Source organism: Xenopus laevis, chromosome 4L (assembly GCF_017654675.1).
Source record: "Xenopus laevis strain J_2021 chromosome 4L, Xenopus_laevis_v10.1, whole genome shotgun sequence".
NCBI lineage: Eukaryota > Metazoa > Chordata > Amphibia > Anura > Pipidae > Xenopus > Xenopus laevis.
In genome coordinates this window covers 110959973-110980674 of record NC_054377.1, presented here as the reverse complement: position 1 = coordinate 110980674, position 20702 = coordinate 110959973, and the positions used below count along the sequence as shown (strand labels likewise).

General features: G+C 40.2%; 1 protein-coding gene across 2 annotated transcripts; it reads left to right on the top strand.

Annotated features, from left to right (window-relative positions):
* Positions 1 to 930: 930 nt before the first annotated feature.
* csdc2.L (cold shock domain containing C2 L homeolog) lies at positions 931 to 20173 on the top strand. Of its 2 annotated transcripts, none has more exons than XM_018258726.2 (4): positions 931 to 1062; positions 13236 to 13450; positions 14246 to 14368; positions 16040 to 20173. In XM_018258726.2, exons 2-4 carry the CDS (start codon positions 13281 to 13283, stop codon positions 16200 to 16202), a joined length of 456 nt encoding a protein of 151 aa, XP_018114215.1. In that variant the 5' UTR covers positions 931 to 1062; positions 13236 to 13280; the 3' UTR covers positions 16203 to 20173. The 2 variants fall into 2 exon arrangements, with proteins under 2 accessions (XP_018114215.1, XP_018114214.1); XM_018258725.2 differs by lacking the exon at positions 931 to 1062 and adding an exon at positions 1148 to 1268.
* Positions 20174 to 20702: the final 529 nt, after the last annotated feature.

Here is a 20702-nt window from a genome sequence, read left to right as displayed (position 1 = left end):
TAGCTGAAAACAACAGATCTGAAAAAAAGTGTTTGGAAGGTGTACAGCCAACCCCTTTAAAGCTAATGGCACACAGCAGGGCTTGTTGTTTATTAAAGGAGAAGCAATCCCTAAAGTTAAAAAAACCCTACCCTACAAAGACCCCTCCTCCCCCCAGCCATCTTCGGCTCTTCGGTAATCTTCATAATGCGACGGCGCTTCACATTTTTCGTGAGTTTCGGCGCATGCGCAGTTGTCGTGAAACAGGAAATTGCTCGAACTGCGCAAGCGCCGTTCTCATTCCGTAGATTAGCGAAGAGAAGAATATGGCGCCCCTTGAACTCTTCTGGACAGAATCTGCACAGAGGAGTACGTAACACTTAGGCTGGGGGGTCTATGTAGGGTAGGGGGTAGGGTTTTTTAACTTCAGGGTTTGCTTTTCCTTTAAAGTTCAGTATCACAAATCACAGAGGCACATACCACTGCAGCTGGGGAGGGGGGGGATAAAGACATATTCCTCTTGGGCCCAAATGTGACACCTGGGCTCATTTATCAACACTGAGCAAATTTGCCCATGGGCTGTTACCTATAGCAACCACTCAGATTGCTGCATTCGTTGTTGTTCTTGCCGCTGACTTTATAAAGCTAATCAATGATTGGTTGCTATAGGTAACAGCCCATGGGCAAATTTGCCCAGCGTTGATAAATAAGCCCCAATGTCTTTTCCGATGTACCGAAGAAGAAGTATATAGATACTACAAATACATTTATCAAACACACACACACACACATATATATATATACATACACAAACACACACAAAACGGACTATATAACTCCAGATCACTGTAACAGTTGTCTGATTACACAATAAGGGAAAGAAGTAGGGTGAATGCTGACTGGCCCAGTACTGCTAGTAGTCAAGCTGTGCCTTTAATGGGAGAGCCTAGAAGCCCCGCCTTCCCCCTGTCACACACGTCAGCTGGAGGGGTGTGCGGAGAATTTAGATGCAAAATAAACAAGATAGATTTGGATCGGGAGAGGAGCGATCTCCTGTTACACTGCGTCGTGGAAGAATAAAGGGTAAGTCTGGACTGCTCTTGCTACAAGTCATTTTGACATAGGCAGCGAGACGTGGCATGTGAAAGGTTAAAGCATGGGTAAAGACGTGTTTGCGCCCAGCTGGGGCTCATTGCCGAGGGGATGGGAGGTGGGCGTGTGTCCGTAAGTCTGCGCTGCGCTGACATGGAACCCAGCGAGGAAGGGAGTGACTGTGTGCGGGGCTAAACGTGAGTGCCAAGCCTTGTAGTGTTACTGGTACCGCTCCGGGAGGATTAGCCCAGACTCATATTCTTCCCTATTCGGGTGGTTTGTGCTGTATCTGTCCACCATGGGCACAAGACGCCTGGCATTGCATTGTGTTGTCTTACCGCTGCCTGGCGTCAAGCACATCATGGAATGCCATTCTCAGGGGCACAGACACCATAAAGAAACAAACCTCCTTTTATTTGGGCTTCTGAAAGGGCCACGGTGACCCTCTCTGACTAAAGCTATATGTAGGGTCGCAGGGAGGTTAGGGCCCAATCTAAAGGGGGGTGTTTGCAGGTGAAGGATATCCAATCTGTAACTCTCCCCCCAGGCACTTGAAGGCATTTAGGGGATATATATTGAGAGTTTTAGTTGAACAACAGCTGGAGGGTCCCTGATGAAATAATTGTGATTTTATTAGCATCTTCTGTCTGGGGTAGTCTATAACAAAATCTCCTTAACATCAGAAATATGCAGATAGTGTCAATATGCTTTACTGAACACCAGAAGTAGAGTTTCCCTTTAAATTTATACCAATCTGTTTCACTTAAAGACAGTGTTGGACTGGGACACCAGGGGCCCACCAAATAAACCTTAGGCTAGGGGCCCACTCAGTACTATATACTTTTTCTCCTCACTAACCTCTATTTTCCTAGTCTATTTTATTAAAGGAAAACTATACCCCCAAAATGAACACTTAAGCCACAGATTGCTTACATCATATTATGTGACATATTAAAGAACCTTACCAAACTGCTCTATATATTTAAGTAAATCTTACCCTTTTATATCTCTTGCCTTGAGCCACCCTTTTGTGATGGTTTGTGTGCTGCTTTAGAGATCACCTGACCAGAAATACTACAACTGTAACAGGAAGAAGTGTTGAAGCAAAAGACAGAACTCTGTCTGTTAATTGGCTCATGTGACCTAACAAGTATGGTTTGTTGGTATGTTTGTGTGCACAGTGAATCGTACGATACCAGGGGGCGGCCCTTATTTTTTAAAATGGCAATTTTCTATTTATGATTACCCAATGGCACATACTACTAGAAAAGTATATTATTATGAAAATGGTTTATTTACATGAAGCAGTGTTTTACATATGAGCTGTTTTATGCAATATCTTTTTATAGAGACCTACACTGTTTGGGGGTATAGTTTTCCTTTAACATACATCTATTATTCTATCTATTTAGTCTCTTTGTTCTCATAGAACCGGGAGTTTTCCTGGTATCCCGGTGGGCCAGTCCAATACCGCTTAAAGGAGAAGTCAACCCCTACGTGCAAAAATTCCTCCCCTTTGTAGGCCCCCGCCCCTCCTCCCCCCCAGCCTACCTGCCCCCCAAGCAAATGCCCCTAACTTTATTTATTTACCCCTCTGTGCAGGTCCTCTGCTGCGTAGTTCACAGCAGCCATCTTCTCCTGAGCGCTCTTCTTCGTGGATTCAGCGGCGCATGTGCAGTAGGAGGCATTTGCTGGTGCGGATTTACTGTGCAATCGCCCAAAGTCATGAAGTTTCCGGAAAAAGTAATCGGAAACTTCACAACCTTCAGGCACATGTGCAGTTGGAGGCATTTGCCGGTATGGAGCTACTGCGCATGTGCCCGAAAGTCAACAAAGTTTCCGACTTCCTTTTTCGGAAACTTCGTGACTTTCGGCGCATGCGCGGTAGATCCGCCTCCTACTGCGCATGCTCCATAAAATGCCTTTGAATCAAGGAAGAAGAGCGCTCAGGAGAAGATGGCTGCTGTGAACTCAGCAGGAGAGGACCTGCACGGAGGGGTAAATAAAAAGTTCGGGGCATTTGCCCGGGGGGGCAGGTAGGCTGGGGGGAGGAGGGAGGGATTTTTGCACGTAGGGGTTGACTTCTCCTTTAAGGATACTACACAAACAGAGTCAGCGTTTGGGCCTGCCAGAACGTGCCTTGGTTTTATCTGCTTGTAATGTCAGAAATTCAGCTCCTGCATTGCACTGATATAATTAATATATATATATATATATAATCCACTTTACCTCTGCATTACGGTATCTCCCTGTGACATCAACAAACAGATAGATGTGATGGTTTGCTTACTGTGCCTTATAACCTTTATATATATATATATATATATATATATATATTAGCCAACTTTTATATATAAAAAAACAACATACAGAACAGCCATGTTTAAAGCAACAAACAGCATCTAGTTATGATGCAGATGGGGCCACATATATTGAAACCTCTAGAATTTGTGGATTAATAGTGTACCTGTCTGCTGAAGATATGAGCACAAAACATATACCCAGCTGCAAGCAAAGGTGGGTTCTATAATTTTTTAGGATATCAGAATATTTATGTTTGCAACCTAGCAGTATGTGGGTTAGGGGGTACAAGGTTTGGCACTAGACTGGTACCACAGTGCATATGGCAGACAAAAAGTATGGCTTTGATTGCTATGACCATGCTTATATCCTTATCACTTCTATCAGGTTACTAGCTCTGTTAACCACTCTATCCCCCAGGGAAGATCATCTAGGGCCCTACTGCAACATGGCATTTTGCTGGGTAGCTATAGTATTTTTAGCCTTGCAACTTCTTTTTCTCATCACATAAATAAATCCTGACTTGATAGGTGCCTGCAGCACTAAGTACTGTCTGAGTATTCTCATTTTACCCCAAAGACTCTTCCCAAATATATCTAGTACAGCTTTGGCTACTGCAATCTGCTCATTATCAGCATCCTGCAGCCATACTCCTCTTCTTTAGGCCAGAGCCAAATGATAGGAGAATCTGCTGTGCTTCCGATCATGGTCTGCCTGCACCTGGAAGCATTGTTTCCGCTCTGACATGGCGAATTTTGGCACAAACCGTGACATTTTTTGCTGAAATCTTCCCGCACTGAAAAGACAAGAGGGAGCTGGAAGCATCATCTGGCCCTAGCCTTACTCTCTGCTCGTCGTCTGCTGCTCAGCTCCTGGTCGTGTTGCACTCTAAATCACCCACAACCACACAGTAAAACTATGGGTAGGAATACACGGACAATTTCAGCGCGATCCGACGATCTGCGCAAAACCGCAGGCGTCAAATCGGATTCGACGGAAATAAGGTAAGTGAATGCATTGTCGGATGGTGTCGCAGCGTTGATCTGACACGTCTGTCGGATGCAGATGCTGCACACTGCGTCTGCATCCGACAGTCGTGTTGTGTCGGATCAACGCTACGACTTCACCCGACACTTCCATTACTTACCTTATTTCTGTCGCATTCGACGTGACACCTGCGTTTTTGAGCGTCGGATTGCGCGGAAATTGCCCGTGGAGTTCCTCCAGGGCCGGATTGACATAGTGGCCACCCCTAGGCCCACTGCCGTTCGTTGCCCCTGTCCCCTACCTTTTATTTGTACACATTTTCATCATCTGGACTGGAGCAATGGGGATTGGCGCACGGGAAATGTAAAACATGATTGTATCTCCAGCGCATCCCCTGTGTTTTTGAACCAATGTGGGTGTGGTTGGGCAGCATGCCGCCCCCCTAAAATCCTGCCGCCCTAGGCCCAGGCCTAGGTGGCCTTTCCACAAATCCAGGCCTGAGTTCCTCTCTAAGGGTACTAAAGTTCACACACCAAGGGCTCAGCTACTATGCCCTAATTTAAATAAGAGACTGGAATATGAATAGGAGAGGGCCAGAATAGAAAGATGAATAATAAAAAAAGTAGTAATAACAATAAGTGTGAAGCCTTACAGAGCAATTGTTTTTTTACATGGGGTCAGTCACCCCCGGTCGAAAGCTGGAGTCAGAAGAAGGAAGAGAAAATAATTCAAAATCTATAAAAAATAAATAATACAAACCAATCGAAAAGTTGCTTAGCATTGGCCATTCTATTACCCAATAAGTCCATTTAAAATACACCAGCAGGTGGCTGGATCAATTAGGGTTATTTATGATCGCAAGGTGCAGCGATAGACTAAAATTTAAGGACCAAACGCCATTTAATAAAGTATTTGCGTCTGTGTGCTTTAGTCGATTCTTGCACCATGCTCAAATGTCCCAAATGCACATACCTTGCAAAATAGTGTGCAGTCCACAAAGTACAGTGTCCATTGGCACCAAGGCACTCATAGCTTTACATCTGGTGGTAATTCTAGGGTTCCCTTTATATATTAAATCAATAGGTGGTCCTTTATGTGCCGACTGAATATCACGTAAAGTGTCAACACTGGCACATACACATATATACCACCACCCCAACTAGCACAGATTTGTTGGAAAGTTTCACTTATTACTAGATCACATTTTTCTAGATTATAGATTTTCTTACTGTGCATGAATCTCTTCCCACAATAAATTACAATATAACTCTGCATCCTTGGAAGGCTCCCAGATCCTACTTACTGCTACCACATTAGGAAACATTCTCAGCACAAATTAAATTGCAGATTGATCCTAAAAAAAATTGCAATTGATATTCGATTCAAAGGGATGGAAAGCACATTAATGGAAGAATTTCCATTTAGGATTCTGGACATTGATCGGGTGCTTCTCTACATTACCTTCTTCACAAATATTTAATTGAAACTGGTCTTTTCATTGATTGATTTAAAGGGGTTGTTCAACTTTGAGTTAACTTTTAGTATGATGTAGTGATATTCTGAGACAATTTGCAATCGGTTTTCATTTTTTATTATTTGTGGTTTTTGAGTTATTTAACTTTTTATTCAGCAGCTCTCCAGTTTGCAGTTTCAGCAATCTGGTTGCTAGGGTCCAAATTATCATAGCAACCATGCATTGATATGAATAGGAGATGGTCTGAATACAAAGATGAGCAAAAAAAACTACTAGCAATAACAATAAATATGTAGCCTTACAGAGCATTTGTTTTTAGATGGGGTCATTGACCCCAGTTTGAAAGCTGGAAAGAGTCAGAAGAAGGACGCACATAATGAAACAACTATAGAAAACAATGGAGACCAGTTGAAGAGTTTCTTAGAATTGGCCAATCCATAACATCCTAAAAGTTTACGTAAAGGTGAACTACCCCTTTAAGCAAATCCAGGTTGCCCTCTATTACCTTCCCATTGTATTCCTGTGCTTTCATTTCAGTGCATGTCTTTCATACAGTTAACTTGTCATGAGGATCAGGCTTAGGGTCCCCAAACTAAAAACCCTTTGTAAATTAGGGAACTCTAACACTACTGATCAACACTCCTATAACTGTATTCAGGCTTCCATATGCCAGTTAGTAGCTCTGAGCTCTAATGCATACATGGTGTGGTTTATGTGGCCTTTTGTACCTGCAGCCAAAACTCATCTGTTAATAACTGTAAGTATGTGGGGAACTATATAACCAGGTGGTTCTATAAAATAAAATTACACATGCAGTGCATTACATTTATGCTACACCTATTGCAATGAGTAGGAAGAGCTATATATCGCCTGTAAAATTTTCCAAAAGTAGCAGGCTGTCTCATTATCCATTGCAGGGGAGCAATGCCGCTTTATGCAGAACTCAAGCAAAGCTGTAACCTTCCTGTAATATTGCTTGTATTGCACAATGACCGAGTGAGGAAACTGAAAAGGGGTTGTAAATAAGGCCGAGCAGGGCGCTATCTTATGTTTCAGGAGATCTGACACAATGAAGGGTAATAGATCACTCTATCTATGAAATCAAGTGTTTTGGGAATTAGAAATGAAATACAGTAAAGTCAACCCTTATATTCTCCTTGTCGATTCTTTTCACAGTTCCTCTACTAGACCACCAAATCAAAATATACTGGGAATTGGCACTGTGGGCTGCAGGAGAATAAACATAAAAATGAATAATATTGCAAGATATATATATATTATACATATAACACCTCCTTCAAAAAGTTCTGTGCAGGCCCAGACTGGACGTGGGCTCTGGCAATTGCCAGAGGGGCTGTAAGATATGATGTCATAGACAGTCACTATTTATTAGGCTGGTGGGAGGCTATATGGGCCTCTGTGTACTTGAAATGCCAGGACTTATTCTGAATCCCAGTCCAGGCCTGGTTCTGTGTATTCAAAGTCAACTTTGGGGGAAATATTTTTCATCACACATTAGCAGAAATACAAACTAACAAGCCTCAGGGCAGAGACACGTGAAGTTTGGGTAGAGTTCTTCGCCTCTTCTTCGGGCAACTAATCTTCCCGAAAAGCCTTCCCGCAGACTAGAATCGAATTTGCTCTTTGGGATGGCACTTGGAGCACATTGTTTTTTGAAGTCGTCCGTAGTTTCCTTGTGAGTCAACTTCGGGCGACATCGGAAAATGAAGCGTTCCGAGTGCCATGCCAGCCCTTAGGCTTCAAATGGTATATTTCATAAGTTGCATAAACTTCAAAACATAGATGCATAAAATGTGCTTTTATCAATTACTTATTGGAATGCTATGCACTATGGAGCTGCTGGATCAACTTTCCATTTCTGCATGGATGGAGTTGCTAGTGTTCTTTTTCTTCATGTGTCAAGATGCATTACACATGGAATCTGCCAGATTGGACATCTGAACCGTTTCGCGAATGTCCGTTTCCTCAGACCCGATTTTGAGATCTCGGCTCTCAGTCCCCAAATTCTTATTTAAATGTCCCACATTTCTCTCCTGCACAGAACTGCCAGAAAAAAATACAGAAATTCTCAAACTTTAGATAAGGAAACTTTTGGCAGAAAGCCCAGAGTGCTCAGCACCTGCATTGTAACTAAAAAGATAAGCAAGTCTCTTAGGGGAACTATGACAGCTTAAAGGGCAATTTCACCTTTATTAGCAAAACTGTAATAACATAAAACAACACCCTATAACTCCCAGAAATGTGTTTCCATAACCTGTTAAATTTTGTAAAATTGGTGTGGTATTTAGGAGGTGTGGTCACGAAAAAGGCGTGGTTAAAACAAGGCTATGTGTGGCAGATCTCTGTCCTTCTACATTTTTCAAATGTTGGGAAGTCTGAGACTTTACGGAGCATATTTATTATCATTGGAGAAAGACATCACCGTGATGTTGCCCATAGCAACCAATCGGCAATAGATTTCGTCTGCAAAGATGCAAAGATCTGATTAGTTGCTATGGGCAACATCACCGGTGACTTCTGTCTCTGTTAATACATATGCCCCTAAGTGACTGATAAGCACTCATGCATTTCTGCTAATGTGTGGGGAAAAATATTTCCCTTTCATATACAGCACTTTTTCAATGATTAATAGAACGGGCTACTTATTTGTCACACATTTGGGTCTTTAATATATATTTATGTTAAAATATAACAATGGATTTTGGTTTGTTTATTGTACTGCAGCCCATGATGCTGAATGTGCCTGTATGTGGGGTCAAGTCAGATCATAAACCTTGTGTATAATTATATAGAACAGAAAAACTGGAGTCCCTGGTGTGAATATATAAAAGAGTATGAGAAAAATGTGTAATTTAATCTGTGCTCTAATAAATCAAAATCACTGTATGATATTTGTATTAAAAGTTTTACAGATCTCTGTAATAAAGTCGTAGGTTATACAATACACAAAAAAAAACAACAAAAAGAAATAGTGTGAAGTAACATTTTATTATGATAATTACGTGCTAAGGTGTGTAATTATTTTCTTTTATGTCCTTTCTATGTTCATTTTCTTTCCCCATTCCCCTTTTTTCTTTCTGTACCCTTTGGAAAATTTAAAAATGTAATAAAAAGAGATTTCAAATAATAATATAGAACAGGACAGGACTAATTCCTATCTGGCAGATGGTAACCATGGTTTCAATGTTTTCAATCAGTTGTAATGTTTTTCTTACAAGTTTATTTTGTTTATCAGCCTTTTATACCGATAATGGTTGATCTATAAGCATTGCCACTGACTAGTTTAGTAGCCATAAAATGTCAGTTCATTGCCATGTTTCTTATTATATATTTGTCTGTAAGGCTCATCCTTAGGGTCACCTGCATATCATATAACTATCCTGTTGGAGGCCTGTGAGCAGAATGCTTATGACCCTCAGCCTACCCATGGTCTTAAATATGACATTGCATTAATATTAATATATATATATATATATATATATATATATATATATATATATATATATATATTTTTAAATTTTGCTGGTAATTTTATTTGCAATTATAAATACAGGTGTATAATCTTTTCTCTAGAATACTAAGGACTCGGATAAAGGATCTGTCTATAATTTGGATCTCAGTGCCTTAAGTCTGCTAAAAATCATTTAAACTTTAAATAAACTCCACAAGAATGTTTGGCCACAAATATGGATTCATGCAGCTTAATTACCATCAAGTACAAGATATGGTTTCATTTTTACAGTGAAAAAAAGGAAGTCATTCATTAGAATAATTTACCTAAAATGGACTGTATGGTGATGACCATCCCATTATTTGGACCCTTCAGGACAATGGGTTTCCAATATCTCTATTTATTTTGGTAATAAGTTCATAACAGACAAGTTCACCTGTAATGGGTATATGGTATCACTTTTTTATTTTATTTTATTATAGCACGGTTTTCTACATAGTATTTTATCTCTGTCTCTTTTTTTGTGGGACAGTTTTTATGCAGTGCAGTCATCAAGGTCCAGAAAAAAATATTTGCAAACTGTTGCTCATGGGTGGTGCAGTTGCCATTCTTCATCTTCTTATTTATGCTCAGGAAGGAAAATCACAAAAACTGGGATTTTTGCATCCACTATAGCTTGACCGTGAGAATTAAATTTAACACGATTTGTTATATGCCTACCCTGGGTGCCAAAGTAACGAGATTATGGCACAAATGCCTTTAGTAACCAGACATTTAAAGGGTTACCAGAGTATAGACTTTGAGTAGTAAATCAGCCCAATTAATATTAAATGGCAGATTGTATCTTTATAAAAACAGGAAAAGGAGAAAATGTAGGCCACTTTGCCCTTGTACAGATAATTGTATAAAATTGTTAAGGTTTGTTAAAGGTTGTTAAGGCATTAAAACAACTTCACACTTCATTCTCAGGGCGATTGAAATGTTTAAAAAGCAAGTCAATTTTGCAGTCAGAACACATGTAACAACCTGTTTAATTTTGCACGGCCCTAGGTTCAGAGAACCAATTATAATTGTTAACCTCATTCTTACTGGCAACAAGCGAGGCATAGTAAAGAATAGACTGAAAATAAAGAAATGAAGAAACAGCATGGAAATGTTTTCCCTTAGGCATGTATGTTTTTTTCTGAATTGTCATTATAGACTGCCAAGGCAAGTAATTATGGTTAACAAATCAGGAAAATCACTGTGAAAGATCAGCACAACTAAAACTGCTGGATCCATTTCTATAAATATTGTATAATACTTTAGAGATGAGTCAAGCTGAAAAGCAACCTAGAATGGGATAAAAGTATAAAGTGTAAGAGGCAAATTAGCAGTGTTCTCAGTTTAAAAGTATTTTCTCAGCACAACAAAAGTGGCTGCGGAATTAAAATGTATTGTAGTCCAATAATAATCATATATAATGCGAAGACTAGTGTGCTTTTTCACATTTAAATTTCGTTTGGTGAGGATAAACGCTTATCACATGAAGACAAGGAGGAGGAGTTGAGACAGACCATTACACTGTGAAGAATGAAAGATGCTAAGTTTTTGTATTGCTACCCAACTACCGGACACTCCCAGGGCAATAAGGAGGTATGGTATTGGGATGCATTGGAGCAAATCAAGAATTTGTTAGTGAGAAATGGGATGCCATTAGTAAAGACTACGCCTGGCATTTGCTTTTTATCGAGACAATGGGATAAAGCAAATAGCGATATATCCAGCAAAGAGAAAGGGCTTTCCGGGACTCAGAGGATTCCACAGGGCCAAAAGTATAAATTAAAAATTAGCCCATGATTAAGTACCTTGGAGGTATGAAACACATATTGCCTATGCATTTATAAGGAATAGCCCTTTCTAGGTTTGCCGCTCCCTGAAGCTGGGGGTCTGGGGCTGGTGCACCTGGACCACATGATCAACCCGGTGAGCTATTTACTTTATCATTCTGGAGCACCATTTAGTCCCTTTGTTTTGCATAAAGCAAATAGCGCACATAGAAAATCATTTGTAGCAAAAAGACTGTTTTTGGGGGGGAGGTTAATAATCCATACCTCTCAACTGTCCCTTTTTCAGAGGGTTAGTCCCTCTTTTGACAGCTCAACCTGCAGTCCCTCATTTGTACTGGAAAGTCCCTATTTTCTCTGCAACAGCCAGAAAAAGAAACAAAGTTTCTAACTTAATTTGCACAGACAGCTAACAGATGCAAATAAGATTCTTTGTAACAATTTTGAGACACAAAAAAACAGTTAAGACAAGGAGAATTATTTTAAACTTTCATAACCTGCCAAATTTTGTAAAATGAACATGGTAATTAGGGGGTGTGGCCACAGAAAGGGGCGTGGTCAAAATTGCTGCGCTACGTGCGGAAAAAAAATTTGTACCTCTTTTTACTTCCAAAATGTTGGGAGGTATGATTGATAATCTTTAATTTCTATCCAATCCATTTACCATTGTCCCATTGCATACCTCCCAGTGGTCCTGTTTTTTGCAAGACCTTTGGCCCAAGAGGAGTGGGACTTCATGGGCAGGTTTTGGGCTTGGCCAAACGTCACGCAGGATATCTTTTTGTCCCTCTTTTCATTTTTCAAATGTTGTGAAGTGTATAATTGTCCTTCATTTGATTTGAATTTGAATTTTTGTGTGTAGATATTTTGATGAAAAGTCTGTTTCTTATTTGCTGTAAAAAGAATTGTATATACAAATAATGGCAATTATTATAAATGACATCTGAATAATTGTACTTAATTGTAAAATGATCTCGTTGGGATATTGGCCAGGGAAAATATTGGCCTTTGTTATTACAGTTCTCATATGGTGTTTGACACTAACAAACAGCATTAGTCAGTTGGATTCACCAAGGCAAAGAAGACAGAGGAGCAAAATCATGTTGCTGAAACAAGAAAGGGAGGGTTTGGTGGAAGGAAAGTAAAAGAATATTTTTGCTCTAGCACTATGAGTAAATTTTTATTTTGTGGAGTTATTGTCCTTCTAATCTGGTGCATTAGTATATCTGACACTTTCCCTTAAAAGATAATGCTTCCACAAGTCAGCGTGGGGATTATCACATATCTAATGTCAGCAACCTGACACTGGGTAATACAGCAACTCACACTTCCAAGAGAAATCTATACTGTAGTAGCCTGAGACTGTGCAGCTAATGTCTCATGGGGGTGTTGATTTCTGATGTGTAAAATGTGCCCAGGATTTAATCCCCATTAACTTGAATGAAAAATGCCCTGGAAGAATTGGCAACAATTTGTATCTGCTTCAGTGAGATGTGATTGTTTGTACACTATGATATAAATAATAATATTAGTGGTTTCTAGCACTTTATGGATCTACATTGTCCAGAATTTCCCAAGTGATGGGGAACAGAGAGGTAATCCTTTGGGTTTTCATTTGGCTGCTCCCTTGTGACATTAGCCCTAATGACATACAGTATCAGGCCCGGATTTGTGCCTAGGGCTAGCTTTCTAAATACACCACACGCCAATCCCCTATGGTTATAGCTGCCATATTTTCCCTACCGTAACTCGGGGTGGGGGAGGGACCTTAACATCACTGGGGCGGGGTAGTGACTGTGAGGGTGGGTAGGTGGGCAGAGCATGACATGGCAATTGATCAACGTGTCAATCTAATTCCTGCCTGGATTTCCATATTAGGAAAACTGGGCAGGCAGGCAGTTTTGACCGAGACAGCCCGGCAGGTGCTTAATTCTTCATACTCCATCCTCCTCCTTGTCTGTCAGCTCTATTGGGCAGGGCCCTCTTTATGTACGTTCTGTATCAATGAGTGTCTGTATGTTTAATGTATAGAGTTTTCTATTGTGCGTTATAAATACATATTTAAGTGATTTTAAAGCATACTTAATTTTTCAATTGTTTTTAGGTGATTAAAGTGATTGGAGCTAGTGGAACGCCGGGCCGTGTCACAATGTCATCAGATCCCACCACTCCCACTCAGCCTCTCCACTCTCCTAAATCTCCTGTCGCCACATCATATCCCTTCCACAGGGAAGGCAGCAGACTGTGGGAAAGAAGTCACCTTTTTTTGGGGGACCTTCCTAGCCCCCTCCCAACCAAGAGGACACGGACATATTCAGCGTAAATATGCCACTTACATGCCATGTGCTATCACCTTGTTTGTTTGGGCTGGTACAGTAATTTGCACATAATATGAGAGATCTCATTTACAATTTTTCCAAACAATCATTACAACCCCACCACCACCGTCCACATCTGTAAGTGCATCAGGTACAGAGTACAGTGGGCGAGGCTCAGTGTGCACCTTGCATATACAGACACTCTTGTTTACAAATTGCGAGTGACAGGCAGTGTGCATGGGAACACCTCTTATATTTAGAGAGGGAAAATGCAAAGATTTATGCTGTTCAGGGGCGTAACTACAGAGGAAGCAGACCCTGCGGCTGCAGGGGGGCCCAGGAGGTACAGGGGGCCCCATGAGGCTCTCATTGATGAGCAATTTGAACATATATTGGTAAAACAGGACAAACACTGGATATGTTGGGGGCCCTAAAATTAATTTGCTGTGGGGCCCAGCAACATCTAGTTACGCCACTGATGCTGTTGTTGGCAAAAAATTCTAGTGTGCATCCAGCTCACCTACACAATTATACTGCATGCAAGGGTGTGACTGCAGAGGAAACAGATCCTGCAGTTGCAGCTGTATAGGAGGCCCAGTGAGGCCCTAATGAATGAACAATTTTGCCAATCTACCAATATTTTGGCGCTTTAAATTGAATTTGCTGTGTGGCCCAGTAACATATGTTTACATATATTTGACTGACTGCAGGTTGACAATCTTCACCAGCGCAGGAAAGGACAGAGGTGTTATCATTACATCAATAATATTTTTACTTTGTCTTTGATCCATTTCAGTACTGCACGTGCCTCTGCTGGACCCATTTACAAAGGTGTCTGCAAACAGTTTTCACGTTCCCAAGGCCATGGCTTTATCACTCCAGAAAGTGGAACAGAAGATATATTTGTGCACATTTCTGAGTAAGTCTGATTTCTCTGGCCTGCTTTCTCATAGTGGAAGAAAGCAAATCCTTCCTTGTAGTTGCTAGAGACCATGCCCTAGCAACCATAAAGGTTTTGCCTTTATTTCTTGCTCTTTTGCTTTCACATTGTCAACTGTCTTCCACTAATGAATTTTGCTAATTACTTGGTTCACCCTTGTTTTATATTTTCACTTTCTTTATCTTTACTGTTTCATACTTCATCATCTTTCTTCCCTTACCTGTGTTTGATTTTCCCCATTTTCCCATTCTGTCAGCCATTGTTATGGGGTCTTTTTCCTTTCTGTCCTTTATTTAGAAAACTTCGTTCTTCTTTTTCTTTTCCCATTTGTCCCTCTTTCTCTCACCTTTTCATAGAGTTGTTTGATTCCTCCTATTTGTGAGATTTAGAGAAACCGTACTGAATATGTTTTCACCTTGCACAGAGCTGCTAAATGTGGTGATTTCCATCGTTAATATCTCTCTTTAAATGCATGCTATATAGCAAACACATTAACTCCTACTTTGCCATTATAATGGCTCTGATTCCCTTGGAAAGAAAAGGGCCCATAGCAGGACAGGAAAACTCAGACTCCCCAAAACTATGTATATCAGGCCTCATGTTTGGGCGCTCGCCTGCAGCTGATATAGCTCAGCGTATGGATACTGGGAGATGTATTACAAAAACAGCTTGAAGTTCACACGCTGGGCATCTTGTATATAAACACATGTCATTTATGACTCCATTTAATTATATGTCTTTCTTGTAAGTTTGGGGACTGGGGCAACTATGTGTCCCTGTTTGTTGGTGTAGTAAGGAGGGTCACTTTGAAAACCAAATTCCTTTGGCTCCAGTAGTAGCACATATCCATGGCACATATGAGTAAGACTTGCTGTCATGAGGAGCACATTCTGTATTTCTCTATAACATTTCTGCATTTTAAAGGAGAGCTGAAGCTAAACAAAGAATATTTATAGAAATGTTGTATTTGAACTTATTATATCAGCCCAGGGGTTCAACAACTCTGTAACATTAATGACCCATACCTGCTCTGTTCTGCTGTTGAGAAGCTAAGCTTAGGATTTGTCAGAAATCATTAAAACAAAAGCAGAAATTGAGATTAGAGCTGTCCTGATGTTACAGGACTGATTTTTAATCAATTTCTGATGCACAAAACACTTATACTGTGCATTTTATATTTTATAAATGCTAAGTAGTGTGTGTCTGTCCCTTAACGCGTGATATTAGCCCCAGACTATGTTAAGGAGCAGAGAGGAGGATTCAGATCTACTGGGACATCTTTGGGGGCACAGCTATGCGCTGCTTAAGGACTGTGATGGACATGGACTTGAACAGAAACCCAACATTTCTAGCCTAATAATTTGCTTTAGTTCTCCTTAAACATAAATATGATTGATTTGTAGCTGGCTGGGTAAACCTATTTTCTTTGCACGGGTGTTCAGTTCTTTGTGCAGTCCTCCCTTCTTATCTTGTGAATAAATGTGGGGGTCTTTATGTACTGTGTCACGCAAGGAAATAAACCAGCTACTTTAAAACAGCATATGCAGGTGAGGGACAGAAATAATATTTTACCCAATGCTCTAGTTTATACGTTGCTGAAAATGTAAGTGCTCATGATTATTTTCTAACTGTACTTCTACTCTTTCATAGTATTGAGGGAGAGTATGTGCCAGTCGAGGGAGACGAAGTTACATTCAAGATGTGCCCGATTCCACCCAAGAACCAGAAATTTCAAGCTGTGGAGGTCATCTTAACTCATCTCTCCCCTCACACAAAGCATGAGACATGGTCAGGACAGATCATCAGCTCATAGACTGTACCAGAACCTTTCAGATATGGTGGGGACCAAACGGGATATGAGAACTGCCATGTTGCCCTCGTGTCTATAGCTGCCATAAAGTCACCAGATCTTCTGGAAAGCTTGAGCCAGTGTATACTGATATCTTTCTCAGTATATCATCGCACTTTCAGTCCCAAAGAGAAAAGAAGTAGGACAGTAAGGACTGGTTCAAGCTATCTGGAAAATCTAGAGCAGCTTAACTTTATACTCATTTTGGTGCCATTATCACCACTAACTTGGTATTGGGAGCCCAGTATATAAAAGTCTGTAGTTATAAATGAATAAGGCTGTGACAATGGCAGCATGGCTGGCACAAGGCAATTGTTCTGCACTTATGGTTCCTTTATGTGGGTTTTGCTTTTTGGAAATCTCATTTGATGAAAATATCCAAAAGGCAAGTGTTTATGGGGCTAAAAACCTGGTCACTTTCTCTTTCTTTCCTTATCTCGATAAAATGCATTTCTACACTTTGCATCATCACAATGCCTTGTTGCTAGGACTGTGGGTTTATGGATACAAGTGGGTGTCTTTTCTTCCTGTCTTATTTTTTTTTGCACTTTTATTGTTCAGATTTTCATTTCTGACTTTGCATGTCCCTTGCTGATTTACAGATACAAAGTGTAGCTGTTTTTTCAGTGGCTTGACTTAATCATCACCTGAACTTTGGAGAAGAAATGTTTGTGTCACATTACTGCATATTTTATACTTTTGCAGAAAGTGTATTGATATAATAGAGTTCACGTGTTAGCATGACGGAGGAGGCATTGGCACTGCATTTTACTTCCTGTGAGGCAAGAAATTATGGAAATAGTATTAACAGAAGCATCGTGTATATATAATCTACACTGTGCTTGCTTACTTTGAATTTGAATTTTTTTTTATTTTCTGTGTCATACACTGGCACAGCAGGGCAAGTGAATGCAAGAACAACCCTTGCAAGTTTAATGAGTTCACTGCGGGGACATCCCTTGCAAGTTAAATGAGTCCGCTCCCAGCTGATTAAACTTGCAAGGGCTTGTCCCTGCATTCACCTATCCTGCTGTGCCAGTGTACATTTCTTTTAGTGTGTATTGGAGGGTGCTGATCCCTCCAGCACCAAGCACCGGGCTTACGTTTATAGGAGGGGTAAGGCGTGCTGCTTACTTTTTTGTTTAAAACTTGGGCATGGCATAAAAACTCTTAGAGCAAAATAAGAGCAAGGGGGCACAAGGGGACTTGCACTGAGAGGAGCCATGAGAATATCACTGAAAGGCTGGTGACTATTGCTCTATTGTTGATGGTCAGGGTCAGAGTTTGACTCAGTATAAAAGAGGTATATACAACATATGAACCTAACCATTGTTAAACTATACATTTGGAAGTCGTAGTTTCACAACAGCTGTAAGGTTGCAGGTTGGATGCACCCCATGGCCAGAAAGTACACACAGCAGAGTATGAAGTTGCTGTAATGTTACAACCAATGCGCAGATCCCTCAATTTACACTCACTATTGTGCTGGCCCCGTGGCTGCTGTGTGACACAGGCTTGAATGTTTTGCCACGGCAGTTACAACCAGCAAAAGAACACCGGTGCCAGTCTTTTATCCAAAAATGATCCTCCCAAGAAGTATTGTTGTGTTGGAGAACATTGTACCACAATATAATAACAGCAACTCCCCTGCTCTGATCCACATTACAGAGTAACTGTCAGCAGCCTTACAAGCTATCACTGGATTTTGTGTATTTTCAGTACTAATCCACACTGCAGTGTCTTTGCTGCTTTAAATGACTTAAATGCTGGGTAGAATATCTTTGTAAATATTGTTTCTTGTATAAGCTAAAATGGTATGCCTTTGGGGATTAACACACAATTATAGCTGAAAGCATTGAAAGGCTGTCTTGCACGCACTTCTATATAGAAATCTTTCATTGCCGATCACACAGACTGAAAGACATCCGACCCTTTGCACAGGCCTATAGTCACTCTTCTTCATCACTCTGCAGCCTGCAGCCTTTCTGCTTGAATCATTATGAGAACAAAAAAAACAAAACACATCATACAGCCTCAAATAAAGGGCCAGATTCAAATCAATGAGAAAACTTTACTTCATGGCTTTTCACATGAAAACGTGGGTGAGAGTCAATTCCAGGAATAAAAATGTTCCCATAGACTTCAATTTAGTTTTCATGTTATAAACAGTGAGAAGTTTTTCTCATTTAAGTGCATTTTTTCCAGAGCTGAAAGTCTTTCTCATTTCATTGAATCTGGCCTAAAGTGTGATTTGTTTTGTGTTGGAGTACTCTACCCACTGCTCCTTAATAAAAAAAGAAACATCTGGACAAAATAAGTCATGAAGCACCGAACAAGTAGATCTTTCCAATGTCCAGGTAGCACAACACTGTGCAATACGCTTTCCCTTTCTAAGGCAAATGGCTGTTCTGCCATATAATGTTTAAGCCCCTTACTTCCAGGCATAGAATATGTATATTTTATAGACCGTTTTATACTCATAAGGGCGCGTTTACAAAATGCAAAATTAACACACAGCCCACTGTGTTTTTTACCCACTATGCAGCAATATCCCCCAGAAACTCTGCATAATTGTGGGCTCCTGCAAGTAGTGTTTGCTGCAACTTGCATGTGATTTACCGGTGGGTTGCTCCATTGTTTTGTGCTTTGTTCTCCACCTGATGTTTGTTAAACCGAAAGGCAGTATGGCTGTGGCAAATGAAGTGGAAATTATTTTGATTCATTAACGAATAGGCTTTTTTTCCCATTTAACTTCATTAGCTCAGTGCTCTGCTCAGTTGAGCTTTTTCTTTTTATAAACTCCGTCATGGATACCAAAGCCATAGTCCACATATTCTTTCTGTTACACTGGACCTGACCAACAGAAAAGAGGCTTACTGCCTAAATCCTACCCTGTCTTTAAAATACTGAATGAGTTAAAGAGCAATTAGAAACACTGGGTACATTCATTGGATTGTGCTGTGTCAGCATTCCGAGGGACCTCTTTGGCCAACGTTCATTGTGTCTATTAAATCATCCTATTCCTTTAATCCTGCAGAGTTCATTCACAACCTTCCCACTTCCATCTCTTCACATTCATCCAGGAAATCCGTATTTCACACTTAATTAATTTTTTTTGCCATGGATATGAAAATGACTGCTGCCATGCAGAAATATGTTTCCAAAGCAACAGATAATCATTTTAAAGTACTGAAATTAAGGATCATTGGGCTGAAAGAAAAGTTGCCCAACTGTTGGATTCGTATCGCTAAAAGCCACCAAAGCTCACATAAGAGTTGCCCAACTGTTGGATTTGTATCGCTAAAAGCCACCAAAGCTCACATAATCAAGAACTGTTGTTGGGGCTGGTGAGTGAATCTTCAATGACATCATATACAATGCTCCGCCCAGTATAAAACAGAGCAGTGATTGGGTGGGTGCAGCCACGTGTCTGGCAAGCCAACCTCGCATCTGTTAATGACTGTGTCATACAGAAAGTGGCTACTTCAAATGTTCAGACTTTTAATATTCCATATTTACCCCCCCATGTAATAAAATACACTGTTTACCCAGGAGCAGTAACCCATAGAAACCAATAATATTTGATTTTAAACAGGCGACCAGAAAATGCTACCTGCTGATTGGATGCTACGGGTTACTGCTCCTGGGCAACCTGTCTTTTTATTATATAACTCCCTTACTATTAACTTTTCTCTACCATTTCAGTTCTGGTGAATATAATTTAACCTTTACCAGTTTTCAACTCCCAGAAATATAAAAATGTTTTTCAAAGTTGCTATAATTTCTCTCTATTGGGTTTCAATGTGCTATCTGCTGCTCACCTTGGGTAAAACATTCTAAAGTTGTTATGTATGTGTCTGTGTTCAGAAGCTGGTAGTCTGTGTCTGGTTAATTTAAGTCTGTGTGTTGGCAATAATAAATAAAATAAAATAAAACCCTGGTTTGGTTGTTTTTTTTTTGTTTTTTTTAAAGGTTTTGCATTTGTTTTGTTATTTCAACAGCCAGGCAACAACCAATGGCAGTAGGAACAACACGTGTAAATATAATTTACAAACAGACAGAAAGCTCCTTAGGAATCACACACACTTTTTCTTGTTTAGTTTAAAAGAAAGATTTTTTTTTTTAAAAAAACAACACATTTTTTTGAAAATGGATATTTGTCACTTTACATCTGGCAAAGCCTCCTACCTCCTTTCAAGGGGTGGTTTACTTTTAACTTAACTTAAAGTATTTTAAATAATGGCCAATTCTAACTTTTCCATTGGTTTTCCATTTTATTTAGTGGTCATTTAAAGGGGACATACACCCTTACAGTTCACATATGAAAACATCTGCTTATAATTTCCATGTGATTCCATAGACATGAATGGGGATGTCAGTTCCTCTTGTGATAGGGAGACCAAACTAGCTATACGCAGAAATTTCTTCTGACTTATTTATATCCAGTGTTGCCTGGCTCCACCC

Excerpts from the sequence above, each read along its gene's own strand:
- csdc2.L (XM_018258726.2), top strand. The coding sequence starts at position 13,281 with ATGTCATCAGATCCCACCACTCCCACTCAGCCTCTCCACTCTCCTAAA. Across the intron at positions 13,451-14,245 it reads AGGACACGGACATATTCAGC|TACTGCACGTGCCTCTGCTG; the intron begins GTAAATATGCCA and ends GATCCATTTCAG. Across the intron at positions 14,369-16,039 it reads ATATTTGTGCACATTTCTGA|TATTGAGGGAGAGTATGTGC; the intron begins GTAAGTCTGATT and ends ACTCTTTCATAG.